This window comes from Eufriesea mexicana, unplaced genomic scaffold (genome assembly GCF_001483705.2).
Source record: "Eufriesea mexicana isolate 0111107269 unplaced genomic scaffold, ASM148370v2 scaffold8839, whole genome shotgun sequence".
NCBI classification, from domain to species: Eukaryota; Metazoa; Arthropoda; class Insecta; order Hymenoptera; family Apidae; genus Eufriesea; species Eufriesea mexicana.
Genome location: NW_016916568.1, coordinates 260,691 through 279,433, shown reverse-complemented (window position 1 = coordinate 279,433; position 18,743 = coordinate 260,691). Strand labels below are relative to the sequence as shown.

At 41.7% G+C, this 18,743-nt stretch overlaps 1 protein-coding gene across 1 annotated transcript in view; it reads left to right on the top strand.

Annotated features, from left to right (window-relative positions):
- Liprin-gamma (liprin protein kazrin) overlaps nucleotides 1–18,743 on the top strand; it is a 113,958-nt gene that overhangs the window by 91,932 nt on the left and 3,283 nt on the right. The window contains exons 7-16 of the mRNA XM_017907749.1: nucleotides 2,149–2,355; nucleotides 3,940–4,297; nucleotides 6,669–6,758; nucleotides 8,097–8,313; nucleotides 9,773–10,040; nucleotides 11,082–11,429; nucleotides 11,640–11,763; nucleotides 11,999–12,143; nucleotides 15,305–15,494; nucleotides 17,392–17,418. Coding sequence (XP_017763238.1) covers nucleotides 2,149–2,355; nucleotides 3,940–4,297; nucleotides 6,669–6,758; nucleotides 8,097–8,313; nucleotides 9,773–10,040; nucleotides 11,082–11,429; nucleotides 11,640–11,763; nucleotides 11,999–12,143; nucleotides 15,305–15,494; nucleotides 17,392–17,418 — 1,974 coding nt within the window. The remainder of the gene's footprint in view (nucleotides 1–2,148; nucleotides 2,356–3,939; nucleotides 4,298–6,668; nucleotides 6,759–8,096; nucleotides 8,314–9,772; nucleotides 10,041–11,081; nucleotides 11,430–11,639; nucleotides 11,764–11,998; nucleotides 12,144–15,304; nucleotides 15,495–17,391; nucleotides 17,419–18,743) is intronic.

Below are 18,743 nucleotides of genomic sequence, written 5' to 3'. Positions count from 1 at the left end.
AGAGACTGGGACTACTTAATTAATTTACTATTAATTTACTAGTACCTAGAGGAAATACCATGCCAAAAGAAAATTCAGTATTCGATTATTTCCGAATGTTGAAATATTGCAGGAAGACCTAATTACCTGTATTACGGAAAATTATTCTAAACCTCTTTTTATAATAATTAGAATAAATTATCGAACGCGAACCGAAGACGAGGCATTTTCGAGGCTCAAAATTGTAAGTTCAGGATGAGGCACTGAGAATAATAATTATCAGAAGAGACTGTGGCTACTCAATTAATTTGCTATTAATTTACTTGTACCTAGAAGAAATATCATACCAAGAGATAATTCAGTATTCAACTATTTTCGATAGTTGAAATATTGCAAGGAGATTTAACCCTTTCTGTACTGTCACTGAACGGAAGCGTGCATCAGAAATATGCACAGTGCGTGAAGTTTCTGTACATTTCTGTACGTTTTCCTAAATCTTAAATAACAACTATGTTGAATAAAACAATCGTATACAGATTGCACTTGTATACGCATCATTTGGATGCCGGATATATGGGGTGCCTGTACCCAAGAGTCGCCTATAAGCAGTGCTCGAAGCGAAAGGGTTAATTACATACATTACGAAAAATGATTCTAAACCTCTTTTTTTCAAAATTTACCATAACTCTCGATAAACGATGCGAAACAAGTGATAGTAATAGCTTCTTTAACCACCTGCATTGGCAAGAAATTCACAGACGTGTATGTCAGAACGGTCCAGTGTAATAGAGGCTGAAAGGTGTCATGACGTGTATACCACGTCGTTGACGATTCTGCGACAAAAGCATTACAACGTGCGTGGCACGTCTTTCCAGCGCAAGTGGTTAAATTATCAAATTTAATTCTGATCTTTACATTGAACAATTGGACGATACTTTTCCGAGTATTAGTTATCAATTCTGCAAGGTAACCGATATTTAAGCCTCGATATCGTATGATACACTGTAAATCCGTCGAAAATCGTGGGAGATTTTTGCAGAGAAACGCAACACGAAACTTTTCGTATCTTCACACGAGCACGCACTCGATTTTCCGCGCGACAGCCGGCAGAGCCGTGTGACCAGCGATGCATCGATAGTTTTTAACTCAAAAATGTTGACCCGCCAACGGGCAACACCTGACCGACTCGTTGGAGTGGCAGTAATCGCGTTGTCCCAAAGTTTAGCCGATAAACCAGCTGCAACACCTGTTATACGTACCGTGAAGTTCCTTGCGCCCGAGGGAGAGATAAGTGGATTAAGTTCTCCGTAGCTGATATCCCAGCGGCTAATAGGTGAAGGTACGTGACACCTGTAAATAAGCGACAAGTTGCACCTGTATCGAGTTACCGTATTGTCGATCGTGCGACGACGTTGTCTGGAAAAAGGAAGGCAAAAGGAAACGCCTGGGAAATATCCACGCAACGTTCCATAACCGAGCCTTCGTTAGGCAGACATCCTGGAATTCCCAATCGCTAAAGCGGATTCCAGGTAACAGAGGGTACTGCTAACTCTCTAATACCGTGTGACTTAAGCAACTCCGAAGTTACCTTACTCTAGCCTCGCGCAAAGTTATCCATGCGTGTCGTTACTTTGGAAACGTTATCCCTCGAGTTATCATTATGCCGCCATACACCGCGTTACCTTCGCGATCTTCGTGCATGCATAGATCGTTAAATCTCTCGGAGCTTCCGAGTCAACTCCCCGATAGGTTTATCGAAAGTTTATACCGTTTTAATCGCTGTGAATTTTTGACAGAAAATTTGTCCAATGCTATATTTTTCCTGCAAGAAGGTCTAACAGAAGCTCTAGCTGAGCCACGGTTCAGATTACGGTTCTCATACTCTGGCCTTCTCGAACGTGTGAGAGTGGCCAATTTTGACGGATCAGGTGCAAAAATTCCAACGATCTCGATCCATCGATCCCGATTAATACGTCACGCAGTGATCCATCGCGCTCCGTTATAATTACGCTCCCTCGACTTTTAATCACACATCGCGCACCGTGTCGTTTCCTCGGTTACAAAGGGACTCTTTGACACTTTGTAAGCGCGCTGCATGCATTGTTAAACGGTGGTGGTCTCGGGTGGAATTACTGCCCGGATATGGGTCTCTTTGACCGTTGATTACAGCGGATGCGAGAGAACGAGGCGACTTTAGGACGCCTTCAGCAGCAAGGAGTCGGCATACCTTCGGAGGAACGCGAACGCGAGAGGGAACGGGAACATTGGAGCCTTCTAAGGGCGGCTAGGGACGAGGCCGATCGAAGTCTCAGCCTCGCGGCTAGTTTGGCCGACAAAGAGGCCGCCCTTTCGCACGCACACGCGACTATAAAAGAGGTAAGCCCTTTTTCTCCTCTCTTTTTCACTCTTTTTCGCTCTCTCTCTCTCTCTCCCTCTCCTCTGCACCCTTTTTTTTCTTCTCGGACCCGCTGTCCCCGGCGTGTGCATTATTACGCACGACGGGGAGTCGGTTTGATGAATTTAATCTCTTTACCAGGCTGTGGTTCAAGTGTTTTGCAAAGAGTGCACGGCCCGAAAAAACGACAGTTCCCTCGAGTCAGCAGCAACATTTTTCTCCTGTTTGCGCAATGGCTGTTGTTGCTTAACTTTCTGGATTATTCGCTCGGAACAGTTGACTCAGCATTCGGCAGAGCCGGCACCGTGTACTCCACTAAGTTTAATCTCTGACGCCATTTCGGAACGGAAATGGTACGCTTCAAGTCCGTGACCAAATTCTCTCAAAGTCGCTCCGTGTTTCGTTTCTTCTTCTAATTTACGCAATACGCAAGAAATATATGAATAAAAAATCGCAGAGATATAGAAATTTGAGAAATCTTTTATTTTTATTTTAATTTTTAATTTTATTTAAATAAGCACGATTTTACAATAATTAACGTTACACGATGGTACGTAGGGACGAAATTTTCCTTCTATAGGAATAAAGTTTGTAGCCAGGATAGCATTTAATTTACCATTCGAAATTTCGCGAAAATCTGTCAACCTTCGAATCTTCCGAACGCGAAAATCCCTATTAGTGATCGAATTTTTATTTTTATCGAAAACGTCACAGAAACGTGGATCAACGATTCTCTGGATCAACCAGGTCTGTGGAAGGATCGAAGTATTCGATCTCGAAATATTATTACAAACGGTTAGCTAAGAAGCTGCTCTACGCAATTACCGGGTCCGCTTTGAGCCCTGAAATTCTCATCCACGCTGTGCATAAACGGGCAGCCGACTAACGAGTTTAAAACTGATGGCTGGAGGGTCGTCGAGAGACTGTCACGTCCCGAAATTTCTAGTTTCGACATTGTATGGGTCGATACGAGCCTGTCACGAAAAATTACATCGTTTTCGAAAATCGAATAGGGGTCGTATTCGATATACCTGGAAAAAAATAATTATTTTCTGCTCCACAAACATCACCCCGGTATTCTCTACTGCTTTTTCAAAAATTCCGGTTCGAACTGAAATTCGCTTATAAAGCTTGCACAGTAAAGCCAATATAACCGGTAAAGACATTCCTGTGCGTATGGCTGACGAAAATTAAAATCCACACGACAGAGCATTCGGGGAAAATAATTTCCTTTGTCACTGCAATTCCGACATTCCTCTACTAACGGCGGCTAAAACTCGTGCACTGCACACTAGCGCGGAGTAACTTCCTCGACATCTCCAATTAACTTCTCCCAAATTCAGTCTAAAAATCCCGTTCGATCCGATATACCGATACCGCTAGAAACCAATATAGACAAGCCCTGCACGCGACTAACACAGATGAAAATTGCTCGATATGACAGAACGTGTGCGCGGAATAATTTCCTCGAGTTCTCCAATTAACCGAGCCGAGATTCTCGCTGTTTTATCGCGGATCCAATCGCGGCTAAAATTCCTGGAGTACAGAGAGAGTGGTTGGTACAGTTGCAGCGTCAATTGGCAGAAAGGGGTGGCGGCGGTGTCTGCTTGAGCGACCAGGAATCCTTGGTCTCATTCCCGAGGGGCAGCGTGAATGGAGCTGCGACGCCGGGTGCCGGAAGTAGCAGCGGAGGCGGTGGCTGTGGTATCATCCCTCATATGAATTCTCAACCGCCATTAGGCAACACAGAGCTAGGAGTGACCGTTGGGAACGTCGGCAATGCGGCAGGTGCGGGCTCTTCCGGTGGACAAGCGGGTGATCGCGGAAGTTGCAGCGCAGATAGCGGTGTCAGAGGTTCCAGCGACAGGGAAAGCGGCGGTGCCACCAGCGTCGGTGGAAATCTTTCGGATTCTACCACAGACGGTAAGAGATATTCGTGTTTCTTGTCGCTTGTTCCAGCTTGTACCATAGACTAGGGAATGGTGACACGCTCTGCGAATTTCCCGCTTCCTGCAATTCTTAGTACTCGGACTAACTTCGAAACGGTACTTCTTGTTTGATTTTATGGGAAACGGTCAATATCGAAGCTGTTGATAGTTTTTGAGAAAATTATTTGGAAAGTGTTCGTAATTGTAGCAAACATCGATGACAAGATTTGGACGTAGTATGTGAAAATACGTGAAAAATTTCGCAATTTTCTCGTATCTGTGCTGTGATGTATTATCCTGCTAAAATGTATCGTGCGTAAATAGTTGAATCTAAAGGAACACTGAAAATCGTAGAGCATGCGATCATTTTATGCTTTACCATAAGTTCCAGCGAAAGAAATTCTTTAAATTTATTTTCGCTTGCTATCTAGATATAGAAAGCTAGTAAGTAATTGTTCGTGTAGAGAAATAGTTCTTCGAGAGACCCCGAAGTACTTCGGGGTGCTATACTTCGATCTTGATTAAAAGACGTGCTTAGAAATTTCCATTATGGTTTCACGGTGCTCTCGCGTTGGGCTATAGGGCATGGGAAATTTATAACTCGGTGGAAGAAGGAGAATAACGTTCGTCTCTAATTTACAAGCTCGAGAATCAAGCTCTCCGCCGAATTCGTAGTTTTAAACACCTGGACGTAAATATTACCTGAGATCCCTAGATTCTGGTTGGCATATTTCGTTGAAATCGCGCGATACACGACCGACAATGCGAGAAATATAGCCGGCGGTACAATACCAAAATTGCCTTTTGATACTTGCTGCATTATTCATCGCGATCGTAGAAGAATCTCTCCATTGTGATCTACCCCCCGGGAAATGAAGTAGCTTCCCAGTCGCGAAGCTATCTCGCGTATAATACAATCGCCATTATTATTCATCAGAGTGTCGAGTGGTTGGAACGCGATGATTCTTACGCTTAGGTGCAATGGGCGGCGAGATTAATCGTCTGGTTAAAGTGCATTACGTCGCATCCGTCGGGTCATCGTGAAAGAAAGAAAGAGGAAAAAGAAAGAGAGAGGGAGAGAGAAAGAAATGACATCGTAAGTGCCATCAGCCACGAATGTTAATCGGAGATGACGGACTAATCGAGCGCATTTCCTTCGTGATTCGAACAAACCCCGTGGCTGTGCATTAAAGCCGATTGATCGATTCGGTTTTTGGACAAACACACGTACGTGCTGCGATCGCGATGCATGTGCACGAGTTCCGAATTAGGCGAAATATTGCACGAAATATTCAAGCACGTTCGATCTGGCGCAAATCTGTTGCAAGGTGGAAGAAAATGCTGAGATTTAGAATTTTCTTCACGTTAAAGGTATTGCTAGAAAGAATAAAAATCGTGTTAAAACAATAGCTATTATCTGGAGGAGAAAAAATATTTTTAAATTCAAAATTCTTAATCCAGATTATATAAATCTGTGAAAAGATACAAAGATAGTCAGATTTAAAATTCTTTATGGTGCAAGAAATTTTAATACCGGAAAATGGCGAAGAGGAAACCAAGTAAAGATTATTTTAGAGTGCAACTATTACTTGGAAAAGCGGTATTAAAAGAATAATTATTAATAGTTAATTCACATGCTACGTACTTGCATCCACTTGCAGCGACTTCAAAATTGATCTCACCGCTGTATAGAAAATGAAATACCACAGTAATCTAGGACTATCGCAATAAGTAATTTCCTCAGGATAGTATTCGATATTTAAGCTTCGTATTTGGCAAATAAGACAACTCGATGTAAGTATAAAAATGCACTCGAGACGTGCAACATAAAGAACAAACAGGCAGCCCCTGAAGATTTCTCCATTTCTCCAAAATCGCAGGGCAAACTTGAACGTGCTTTTAAGTTCTCTTCGGTTATCTTAATTAATAATCAGATATCTTAAATTACCTTCGTTTATACGTTCTCTTAAACGTGTTCGAGTGTTCCTTCATTCACACCCCGAATAAGTCGAAATCGAATTCGTACAGCCACGTTTACTCGTATATATCCGTAGCATTAGCCATAACGCGAGTCGCGTCTCTCGTTGCTTCTCTTGATAACGAATGAAACTCGATACGAGAAATTTCCATATCGATTTGATCGATTCGTTGGACGAATCGATTCTATCCTCGCGAAGGGGTCGAAGACGACACCGGGGAGGGGACCGAAGGTGCAAAGCCAATCTCGCGACGTTCTATCTTTCGCGTTGCTCTCTCATCCACTATTCCCGACGAATGTGTACACGCAGACGGAGAAGCGACGTCGATCTCGGTATATCGAACGTAACACGGAATATTTTTTTTTTACTTTATATATTTCCGCGCAGGCACACCGACAATTACGGTCGAGGGAAGCGGTCTCGACATGGACAGCATCTCCGTGGTTTCCTCCATTGCACCATCCCACATGTACCAGTGTAAGTGTCCAAACATAAATCGTTGATCGTCGTCTCCTACCCGTATCTTCATCGTCGTCCTCGTTTTTTACTGTTTACTTGTTCCTTTTATTTTATTTTCTGTTTTTTCTCTTTGTTTTTTTCTTTTTTTCTTGATTTTTGTTCGATGGAGGATTCCTCTGCTTCTCTTTTCTCTGTCTCTCTTTCTCTGTCTATTCTTCTGTGTGTTTCTTTAACTCTACTCACTGTACCTACTTTCTTTCTTTCTCTCTCTCTCTCTCTTTCTGTCTACTACCACTGTGGCGACTGTCTTTCTTTCTCTTTCCGATTACTTATTCGGCTCTGTTTTACGATTGAATGTCTGCTTCTCGCTGGTCCTTCGTCCGAAATCGATCGTTGCTTGAATTGCAAGGAATTTTCTTTCCGTGAAATTGCGAAAGTAGTTGAAACGAATTATTTAATTCCAAGTACGCCTAATTGAAAAACGAAACGGATTTATTTTCTTCGGTAATACGTTGCACCATTGATCCAACCAACCTCCTACAGAGAAAAATGTTTAACTGTTCCTTCGACCAGTTCCCCCGGCGTAATTTTGCAATTCGTGGAATACGTGTCTGTCTGTGCATAACCGTTCCTTTAATCAGGTGGTTGTTTCGAGAGTAATCGGTCGCCATTGATCGCAGGAACTGCACACCCCTGTCCCGCGGTACTCGTTTACTTATCCATTCAATCGGACAAACGTTAATTAATATTAAAGGTCCATTATGCCGTGGTTTTGCCCTAACAATCGGCTAATTGTGTGTTGTGTGGCAGATGCATGCGCATGCACGTGTTGGAGCAGCCAGAACTCTCTCGTAATATCCGGTCGTAATGCCCGCGTATACGAGAGAGAATGTCAGACTGTATTACTAACGATGTACATACTTTGTACGCGACCGCGGCACAATTTTCCCCAATATCATCTACTTGCGAACTTCGTTCTCAGACCTTCTCTGCGTCTCGGGATCCTCGTAATTTCGCCAGACCCTCGACCCGCTTCGACCAACGTCTAAGCTCTAAGACACTGCATCTCTGCCACGGTGATAAAGCTAAATCTGTCTCTGTGCCCACGAATCTCTGATTCTGCTTACGCGCAGAGCGTGGTAACAAAGTACGCTGTGTGTTCTTTATGTTGCATCGAACGTTGCGCAGTACATCGAACGAGATCTGTCGAAAGGGCAGCACAGGCAAGCGACGCTTGAACGGTGTGTTCTGCACACTCGCCACTGAATATCCGTGAAAAGAAACCGATCGATGAGGACTCGTGCTAATTTCAGCCTGTCTCGTTCTTCGCGTTGTCATTGATGTGATGTTTTTCAGCAGCGACCACGCCGAAAGACTGCAGCCCCACCTTGTCGCCCCTGAACGCGTTCTCCAGGTCCATGGACAATTCCTCGTTGTCAAGATCGGTGGAGCAGTTGTCGAGCCCGTTGGAATCGGAACCAAGGAGAAACAAGCAAAACACACCTGTCGCCGCACCTGCGGCTCATTCGAGATCTTCTGCCACTCGCGGAGGCACTTGGGGTTCTATTTCTAGGTGAGGACTGCATTTATTACACGCGATCGATTTCGTACGATTAACGCGTCGACGACCACGTCGACCTTATTTCGATCACCTCTGCATTTCCTCGGCATAATATCAATTTCTGGAAACTAGTCGTTTTATTTGATAATTATGCATGTCGTTTTTGATCACAGAGGTTATCACGATTAGAGAAATTTTAATTTGCAATGTCGTACGGGACACGTTTTATGGTAATTGGACCAAACGTGAACAGCTCGTGTGAGAAACGTGATACGGCAATCGGGCCAAACTTAAACATCACGTCTCTCAGACGAGATACGGCAATCGGGTCGAACCTGAACATCACGTCTGAGAGACGTAATACGTTATTTGGACTATACGGGATTAACAGTTACTAAGCCTTTAAAAATGTTTTTAATATGAGTAATAAAATGAATATTAAGCGTTAATAAGGTAACATCGCGAATAATCATTTAATAGATATCTTAAATAGTGACAATAGTGATGTATTACTTTCTCTACGAAAACGTTGCAAGCGACTGGTTATTAAAGATAATACCAACGATAAAGACTATGGAAATCATCAGCAATCAAAGCTATGGATTTGAACAGAAGAAACTAAGGAATCAGGAATCTGGAATTATACGGATATAGTTATTATAAATCTTTCTTGTGCAATAATCAATTGGTAGTCATTGTTTATCAAACATCGTGTAAAATAAAATTAATTGTACTAGACATATGTGCATTTACATATCAAAAGACACGTGCGATTTGGTCCACTTCGAACGCCCAGCCACAGCCGGAAATGACCCTAACCGATCTAGCTGCAGTTTATGGCCCGCGCTATTGGAACTTAAATTATTTCGAAGGTTCAATTTTCTGAAAGAAATTCACGTATGAAAGTAACACAACCCGTTTCAATTTTGTACTTTTCTGTAAATTATTTCTACTCGAAAGACACCGATGAGAACTCGAATTTCGTGAAAGGTCGTAGAAAATGGAAATTAAAAATCCATCGGAAGGTGCACGAGAAGGTAATTTCTAGAGCAGTCGATAAATATCCTGTACCGATAAATATTCATGGAAAATAAATGCTTTAGATTCCTGCTCGAACCTAATGCATAACCATAAAGGAACAAGGTGTGTCATATCGCATTAATTCTTACCTAAGTGCAGGCGTGCATAACGTACAAGAAATTTTTCTCCAAAGAACACCTCTTCTTGAACACTCCATCAGGCTATGTAAAGATTCTAACAGGCGGAATGAAAAATCCTTCGAGGAATATAATTATTCGTAAATTGACACTCGCAGCTTCTGTTGGGAGAGAGAGAACCTAGAGCTGGGCTTTTAAAAAATCACAGAAGATGAAAGTTATCGCATTCGATACTTATTTGGAACCTTAGTGGCTCCACAGAAGTGTATAGCATCTTCTTAGCTCAAAGACAGTTTCTTCGTGTCGATTTTCAGAGTATTCGCCCGTACGCGGCATCGAAAAGCAGCGAACAACTCGAGCGGCGGAAGCGGAAGCAACGAGGGCTCCGACGGCTTCGATCCTTATAGATCATGGTCGCCACTGACGGAGGAAGGGTACGCCGAGAAGCTCCGTTTGCTCAGAGAAGCCGCATCCGTGCCTATGGAACGATGGAGGGCACCGACTGTCTTGGCATGGTTAGAGGTTGCGCTTGGTATGCCGCAGTATGGTCCACGATGCGCTGAAAACGTCAAGTCTGGAAAGGTGAGCCATTTTGGACTGCTTAGAAATTGATTAGAAATTAGATCAACCCTTTGCACTCGGCGATTTTTACACAAGAAAATAGCAATTCAAAGACTTCCTGCTATAAAGTCGACGATAATATTTTTAAAACGGTAAATAGGAAATCGTATGCAAATTAAGACGTAAAGTTACTTTACTTTGATATTCCACGCATCGTTGGGTAATTGTAAATTTGATATATTAATTAACATTCATCTTTAGAATCTGATTAAATGGCGACTGAGAGGCGCTCTCTAGTGCAAAGGATTAAATACCGACGACTACAGGGATCCCTTTAAAATTACTGTGGTATCGCAGGATGAGTGGGTCGAGCGTATCATCTGGAGTGCGTGCAGAAGGACGAATGACCGTGCGCTAGGATCGTATGGACGGGATGTTTATGAATGCATCGGATGAAAGTGAAGAGTGTCTCTAAGAATGCGTTTGAGTGTTTGGACTACGTGACCCGCTGAGGGCAAGACTGCAAGGAGTGCGTGGGAAAGTGTGATTGGGAAAGAGAGAATAAGTATGAAAGAGGATAGAATGTATGGTTTTAAATTTTTAAAAAAAAGGGATGCAAGGGCGTGAAGTGAAGAGTATGTTGCAGTATGTTGGTATATGCAGTTGGCAGTTCGTAGCAGAGTTATTAGAAGAGAATTGTGAAGAAAGAATTTGTTAGTTGTAAACGTGTTGTTAGTTGTAATCGTGTTATTAGTTGTAGTTGTAAAAGTTTAGTTAATATATATCTATATTCGTAGTCTTTACCGTCACCGCACATTGTATTATTATTTGATATTTAATAAATAGAGACTACATTATTTTACCAACCACCCATGTCTCTACATTACCTTAATATATTACCGTAATATCACCTTGATAATAAATGCTTTCAAATTTTAAAGTGCTTTGAAGAGATTAAGAGATAAGGATACAGTTTAATTATACGAAATAGCTAATAGCTCGATTAAATCGTGCTTAATGGGTGACGAGGTCTCACAGTATTCGATCGCAATGACTGCTTAGGTTCTGTTGGAGCTAAGTGACGCGGAATTAGAAGCCGGACTCGGAGTGACACACCCCCTTCATAGGAAGAAGCTTCGTCTGGCTATTGAAGAGCATCGACATCCGAATCTCGTTCGATACCCGTGCATTACTCAGTTAGGTCACACTTGGGTTAGCTCGGAATGGTTACCTGACCTTGGACTAGCTCAATATTCCGAAAGTTTTGCAACTAATATGGTGGACGCACGGATGCTCGATCATCTGAGCAAGAAGGAACTCGAGAAGCTGCTCGGAGTGACCAGGAAGTTCCATCAAGCCAGCATCGTGCACGGAATCCATCTGCTGCGGCTGTTAAATTATGATCGACAGGTAAAGATGTGGAAAAGAGTATCGAATGGGACTTGAAATATTTTTAACAATTCGATGTTCTTTTTAATTATAGGAAATAGATTTTCAATCTATATTCCTAAAATATGTATTAATTTAGGAATCCAAAGTGACTAGAGTCATTTTATCGTTAGAAATTAATTGGACAGTATGAGAAACGCTTCACATTGGGTAATTTTATTTTTATAAAAGGCACTCGCAGTCAGAAGACATCAATGCGAACAGATGGACACGGATCCTCTAGTCTGGACGAACCAGAGGTTCATTCGGTGGGCGAGGAACATCGATCTGACCGAATATGCTGAGAACCTAAAAGGTGATCTAAAATTTCATTTGTAACTAAATTAATTTCTACGTCTCTTCCAGTGGCATAAATAGAAAAGAGTCCTCCATCTCCAAAGATTTCTCTTTCGATCCTCGTACGAACTCTTAAACGATAAAAAGTTCTTTCCAAAACTGGTAATATTTGATCTGTTATGCAGATTCACGAGTGTATGGTATTGTTGGTCGCAGACAATACTAAGTGGATAATAATCTCATTTGCAAAACAGATTCAGGCGTGCATGGTGCTCTGGTCGTGCTAGAACCATCCTTCACCGGTGACACCATGGCCACAGCTCTGGGTATACCACCAGCTAAACAGATGATCAGACGACACCTCACCGCCGAGCTGGAAGCCCTCGTCGTTCCAGCAAGGTACTCAGTCTACTATCATCCAGAGGCCACATTGGACAACGCTCACTAATCGACATAAACGTCGTTCCTCGTTCGACAAACGAGATCGACGTCGATAACACGATTCATCCTCGTCTTCGAGTTCTCATTTTAACGATTCTTTCCTCGACAGGGGGTATTCTAGCATCGATCTCACGTTAACGGAGATTTCACGGCCGTCATTCACACGATTAAAGTAACCTGAGAGCTTTGGCAGTGAAAGAATGTCAACCGTCGAGTAATTTCATTAGAGGAGCATAGAAACGATATAAAACTTTGGAAATTCTTGAGATGCTGCTGCGGTGCTCTCTCTTCTTCTCTTTCTCGAAATCGAGCAAACGTTTCAAGCAGACATCTTTGACAATTAATATCACAGCTTGTCGGTATATTTTAGGAGAAAATCGCTTCGTAGCGATACATGCATCACTTAAATGAAATTTCGCTTGTGGTTAAAAATGAACGATAGAGTAGAAAATTTTGTGGGTTGTTTTTTACCGCGATCTAGTATGAAAAAAAAAGGTACTTTAGGAATTATCGCTGAAATATTGTCAATTATCTACACAAAATAGTACGTTACACACGTTTATACGCATAGAGACGATCAAAACGCGAGGTACTCGACGTTATTACTCTAATCTTGACAAATTTTACAGTTAAAAGATTTACCGTTGAAAGACGTTCGTCGATCACTAAAGTACGCGCGAACCCTCGGTAATATGTGTTTGCAAAATAATATTAGCTTTAAAAAAACGTTGTTACTATATACAAAGTCGACTCGATAGGCCTCACATTTTCAGGGTTTCTACTATTTAGTCTATTCGTTAATATTCAAGTTCGAAAAGATATTATAGTTTAACCGATACGATATTTCCGATCTCGAGGATTGTACATAATAACGGGCGAGCTTAAAAAGTAACGTGCATTAATATTATTAGAATCGATATCAAAATTTCCGCTTCGGTCGAAGCATTTTTTAATAGAACAAATATAATTATTGGGATATTGTAAATAGCGAAGTGTTTAAGCAGAAGATAATTTACAACTCGGACGTAGTAACGCAGCGGTGTGCACAAGAAAGTAGGATTAAGATCACGTCGTGATTAATTTGAAAATCTTACGGAGAAAAATTTCATTCTTTCAAGAAGGATGGTTACTTGTATACAGGGATATTCTAAGAATTAAGGCAAGCTTTTATATCGAATAAATTTTATAGTTCCATCTCTTCCAATCTCAACTTTCACTTGACAAAAAGAACACGATTAATAATTCGACCATTTTATTCAATTAATTGATAGCAAGCTGCAGCTTGTCCTAGTCTTTAAAATTGCCCTGTATCGCCTAGAATAAGGTACAGTAACTGTTCATCCCAACAGACTTGACATATTTGGACATCATACATATCATAAAAGACCTTAGGGAATCCATGTAGGAGACGAGCACTGACATTACTGAATGCAGAAAACACGATAAGATAAAAGAGAAAAAGAACTATAAAGAGGTAATTGTGCATGCTAGTCTGGGCAATCTCGACTCGCTGAAATGGCCCATTAAAAGGATAGTCGAGATCGTTCATGACTGGTGCCTAGTATGTAAGTACTCATCCGTAATACACACGCCATACTTGGATATATCGGGAATACACACACGTATATACAGTACAGTACAATCTCGACATAATGTACATATACAAACATATGCAGTATACTCGATGAAATTCTTCTTATTGATAACATTGTACTCGGCACCGCAGCGATTCGCTGGGTCTGCAGTCCACTCGATCGCGGATCCATCGGTAATGTCTCTCATAGCTGAGCCGTAGCCCACAGCTGCTGCCTGCACTGCACTGCGCTATGTACAGCACACGTTAATATTAGTAATCCTGGTGTAATCCGTGGCCAAAGAATTATTATCTGGACGAAAAATCGCTCCCAAAGAGTCTTTCTTTAAAATTCTACCGATGCAACAGACCATATTAATTGCGATTAATCGCAATATTTAATCGAATATCAATTGCAGGGGTTCCCGATACGTGTTATACAAATATCTTTCGGTGAGAAACCTGGATCCAGTTCTAATGTCTTTCTAGATGCTATTATAACACAGTATATGATCGATTTAAAGGGGTAATCAACCGGAATTGTCACGGATTACACCAGTATGCATTATGATTCCTTTCATCTTTTTCTAATTTGCCAACTTTGATATTTACATTATTGACTGTTCGGTGTTTATTCCAATCAACTGACCAGCCACGCTCGATGTGCCTCGGTCGATCCCCCATGAACGACCTTGCGCATTCTGGCATTCATTAAACATATATACATTCTTCTATATCGATGGTGCACAAAATGCTTGTGTATGTATATTTATGTTGTAACTAGATATTCATTATGATACATATCTCGTTCTCTATTATCGAGCACTTGCAGCGAGCCACTGTTCAATTGCTAACTATATTACGTTGATCACGATATATTTTGTGTGCCAAAACGAATCTCAGATAACTTCATCTACCATACTACCCTTACATTCCTCGCACCGTTCGCCATAGTAAAATGTTCACTTTAAAAGGAACCACCTCGAACCTCGCGAACGTTATCTCAATTACGATTGTCTTAAATCTCAACTACCCATGGAAATCATCCAAAAGTCTTTCATACTTGCAAACAATCATCCATCAAATTTCACCCATCAAATTTTCCAATCGTTCGACATTTCACAAAGCATTCCTTTATTCCCCGCGTACCACGACTTAGATTCTCGCTAATAACACGTTCCACCTCGGGAAAAGATCTCAAAACAGCTGTCACAAAGTATCGTCACAAGATCCACCGAAATCCTTACTATCTCACTTCTGCAACGTATCACGAACCATCGTCGATTCACGTGTCACCGTGGAACGTGTTAAATCACCCACGCGAACACACCCTGTCCCGTAGAGACACCCGGACTAGCTTCACGCCCCATTTGCTCACGAAACGAGAAAAGAAAAGAAAGAATAATATTAAAAGTGGGAGAGAGGTTCGCTGCAAAACGTGCCGAACGTGTGTGTGTCCGCGGTGTCGCCAAGGTGTGTGCATACGAGCGGTCAGGTTGCGTGTACGCAGAAAGGCGTGCATGAAGCGTGGTGTGCGTGTGTGTAGAAGTCAGCTGGAGGTGGTCCCGAGGAACAGCACCGGCGGGAGTCGTCCGATGAGCACCGTGAGCACAGGCGGTAGTCTCGGTCGTGGAAGCAGGGCCCTGCACCTTCAGCATCATCAGAGCTCCCTGTCTGCCCTGCACATGACGGCCAATCACTCGGGCACGGTCGATAGACGCAGATCCAGCCTCAGGGTAACGTACCGTATAGATTCAAAGACACCTGGTCCATTCACCATTGCACCGGGAACTCGGTGGTATTTCTTCTTTCTTTACCCTTCTGTTCTTCCTCGAGCTGGTGCAGGACGCGATAGATTCTTGGCAGATCGCTCTTCGTCGTACACTCGCTCATTTTTCATTATCAAGATTCATTGTCTGTCGTGTTTATATGTATTAATGAGTATTGCGACTGAGAAACTTTTTACAAATTTTACTATCCACGATATAGAATTGTAAAGTCAATTTTAACTCGACGATTTTGATATCACATCCTAATTTTTTAAACCGGCGTAACTAAACCTCGGAGATCTCGTATCTTTCAGAAGACTGTTTTTAGAGTAGTTTGTATTTATAACTGGTAGATTTGACAATTTTTATAGTGCAAGCAGTGCTGTTTAACTGTTTAGAAGTCGCGTTTGCTACGCGTTTGGAAAATATTTTTTCCTGTATTTTTAGTTTGAGTACGGGGATTGTAAAGTAGTTCTGTGTATAGATGAAAGTGTAGGCTTTAAAACAAAGTTTGTTTCAAGTCGATAACGCGATTCGTTTTCGAGATATAGAATTTTAAAGAACCACCTTAAAACGCAGGGGTCGATGAATGGGCGGCGACCTAGATTTCGTCCTGGAAATGCGTACGTCTAGTAGTAATAGTGAAAAATACGCAGACCGCCACGTGCTCGCAATGCTCGAGATAGATCACTGACGTGTGCGAGAAGGAGATTGCGACTGCGCGAGTGAGACGACAATAACGGAAAGGCGAAAAAGGGATTCCGTTTGAACGATGATATCTCGAAAACGGGAAGTCGGATCGGAATGAAACGAAGCGCATTTTCAAGAAGAAGGTTTCTAGTTTCTAACGATATTAATTTTATTTACGAAACTTAAGCAACTTTGAAGCATTTAACGTTCAAAGTTCGTACAAGTGAGATTGTCTAACAGTGATCTTAGATAGTAATATTTTTACTGCAAAACTTTAAAAATCACCGTCGATGATTTACCATAAGCGATCTGCCTCGAAAGATATCGTCATCACGATTATTATCAGTCATAGATGACTTTCTCCGTTTACGCGCTAATATACAAAAATCTTAATAAAATTACAGTAAATGGTAAACCATTTTGAGACAGTACATAGAAAGCCATCATTGACGAACGTCGGTACATAATCATGCATAGAATAATCATTTGCAGCAGTTGCTCGAATTGATTTTATCAAGTATACCGTCTGTCACTCGAAACGGAGATTCATACTTCGTTTCATACTCGAATAATTCGAGCCTTTGCTGGCTGAGAATCTTTATACCCATTTCTAAAGTACATTCGCGTTAATTTCTCGTCGTTTCGTTTGTATATATCGACTTCTTTATTCGTTTGATTTCTCATTGGCACGATTGCATGGCATTGCTTAGGTAAGGACGCTCGTGCAGTATTTCGATCAGATAAATAAAGATCCCTGTCTTGATATACCTTGAATAAGTTTAATCCTTATCGAAAATAGCGTACACTTTGTAGATATAGATAGAAAATATATCCAGAATAGCCACCACCGATGCAATCGATTGGGCATCATCGTTATTAACGGCTGAACATCACGCAAGCATCAAGCTTTATTCATTATTCATTGGCAATTTGAAACATCACGAATGCTCGTCATAACACGATGAACCGGAGAAAAATCGATATGTTAAATTTCTAGTCGTTCTTCCACGTGAACCAAGGATTAACGATTTCGAAATGAAGGACGCAGAAATTATAGGGACTATTCTATAACTACAAGTGTGACCGAATCTTAACGCGATAAGGGTTAAAAGCTGTGAGCTATGTGCTTAACCTAACGTTAATCATTGTCCCTGCATCCTGTGGATCGTCGCAGACCTGCAGTCTTCTTTACTTGAAAAAGGTTCGGTATATATGTATATATTTATATATACGTATATGTATTTAGATCTATATTAATTCACCGTTTCTTTCATCACTTGTATACATCACTTTATCGTCACAGGGGTCCCCGATGATGAGTTTTAACCTGATCCAGGTTGCGTTCATTACAGAGTAACCCCTTCGAAGTTTCCTCCATAGATCGCTAGAGTTCTGCACGGTTATAACTCACAATCAGCCAGAATTTCACCGACGAATTTCATTCTCTTTCTTCAATTTTATTTACTCGATTTTATTTACTTTCCAATTCTATTTTCCAATTTCATCCTCTTCTTATTCTTCTTCTTTCCGCGAGTTTTCTAGTTTCAGACGAAATGTCGAAATTGAAACTCTAAGGCGGTCTCGAGGAAACTTCGAGAGAATAGTTCTGTGAAGGAATGCGTAAAGGAAACGATGATTGCTCTGTGCTAGTTCAATCGGATACATTGCTTTCCACTTTTCACAGGCAATTAGAGATCTAACGTTCTTAGCTTCTACCGGAACCTGAATATTTCGTTAGATTTACACGCATCAGACGCATTTCTGTGATAAAAAGACTCGGAGGAAAGACTCCGTGTTCGAGATATGTTTGCCGCGATCATTCGCATTGCGAAAACGAACGACGCAATCCATCGCAACCTTACACGTTCCAAATTCGATAGAGAACATAGTAGATATTCATCACGGTCTCACGAGCATTCTCCAAAACGAGGAGACATCTTCTTCGCGTACACATACTCTCTTTCCGATGTCTCCTCGTGAATTTTCAAGTGTCTGCATTTCAGCGAAGTGCCTCGAAACGCTACGTAATGTTCGCAGTTCAAAGTTCCGTCTCACTGGTCCGTATTGTCGCGATTAATGGACACTCCGTTGAAACGCAGACGAGTCTCATGGATCTCGACCTCGATCGTACGGACTTCGAAAATACGGGTAAATGGGCGGGAATTAAGAATTGTCTGAAAGGATAGTCGAACGAATGATATCCGTGGAAGATTTTCGTGGTCGGTCCGACGAGCCCGGGAAACAGCTCCGTTTCTTTCTCTCTTTCCAATTCGACACGACATCGCCTGGAATTGTCTTAGGAAACCGAAGAAAGGAAAAAAAAAAGACTGACATTCGGGCTACGAGCGCAATCGTATCGCCTATAATTGTAGCAATTACGCAATCAGTCACGCGAACTTTCCCTGTACTTGACTATCTACTTGTTAAAAGTTGCAAACCCTCGTTGACGATTCTCTCCGAATGATCGTAGCGAATTACTAATTAACACGTGTCACAAGGATCGTGAGAATCCGCGACGTTTGCAAA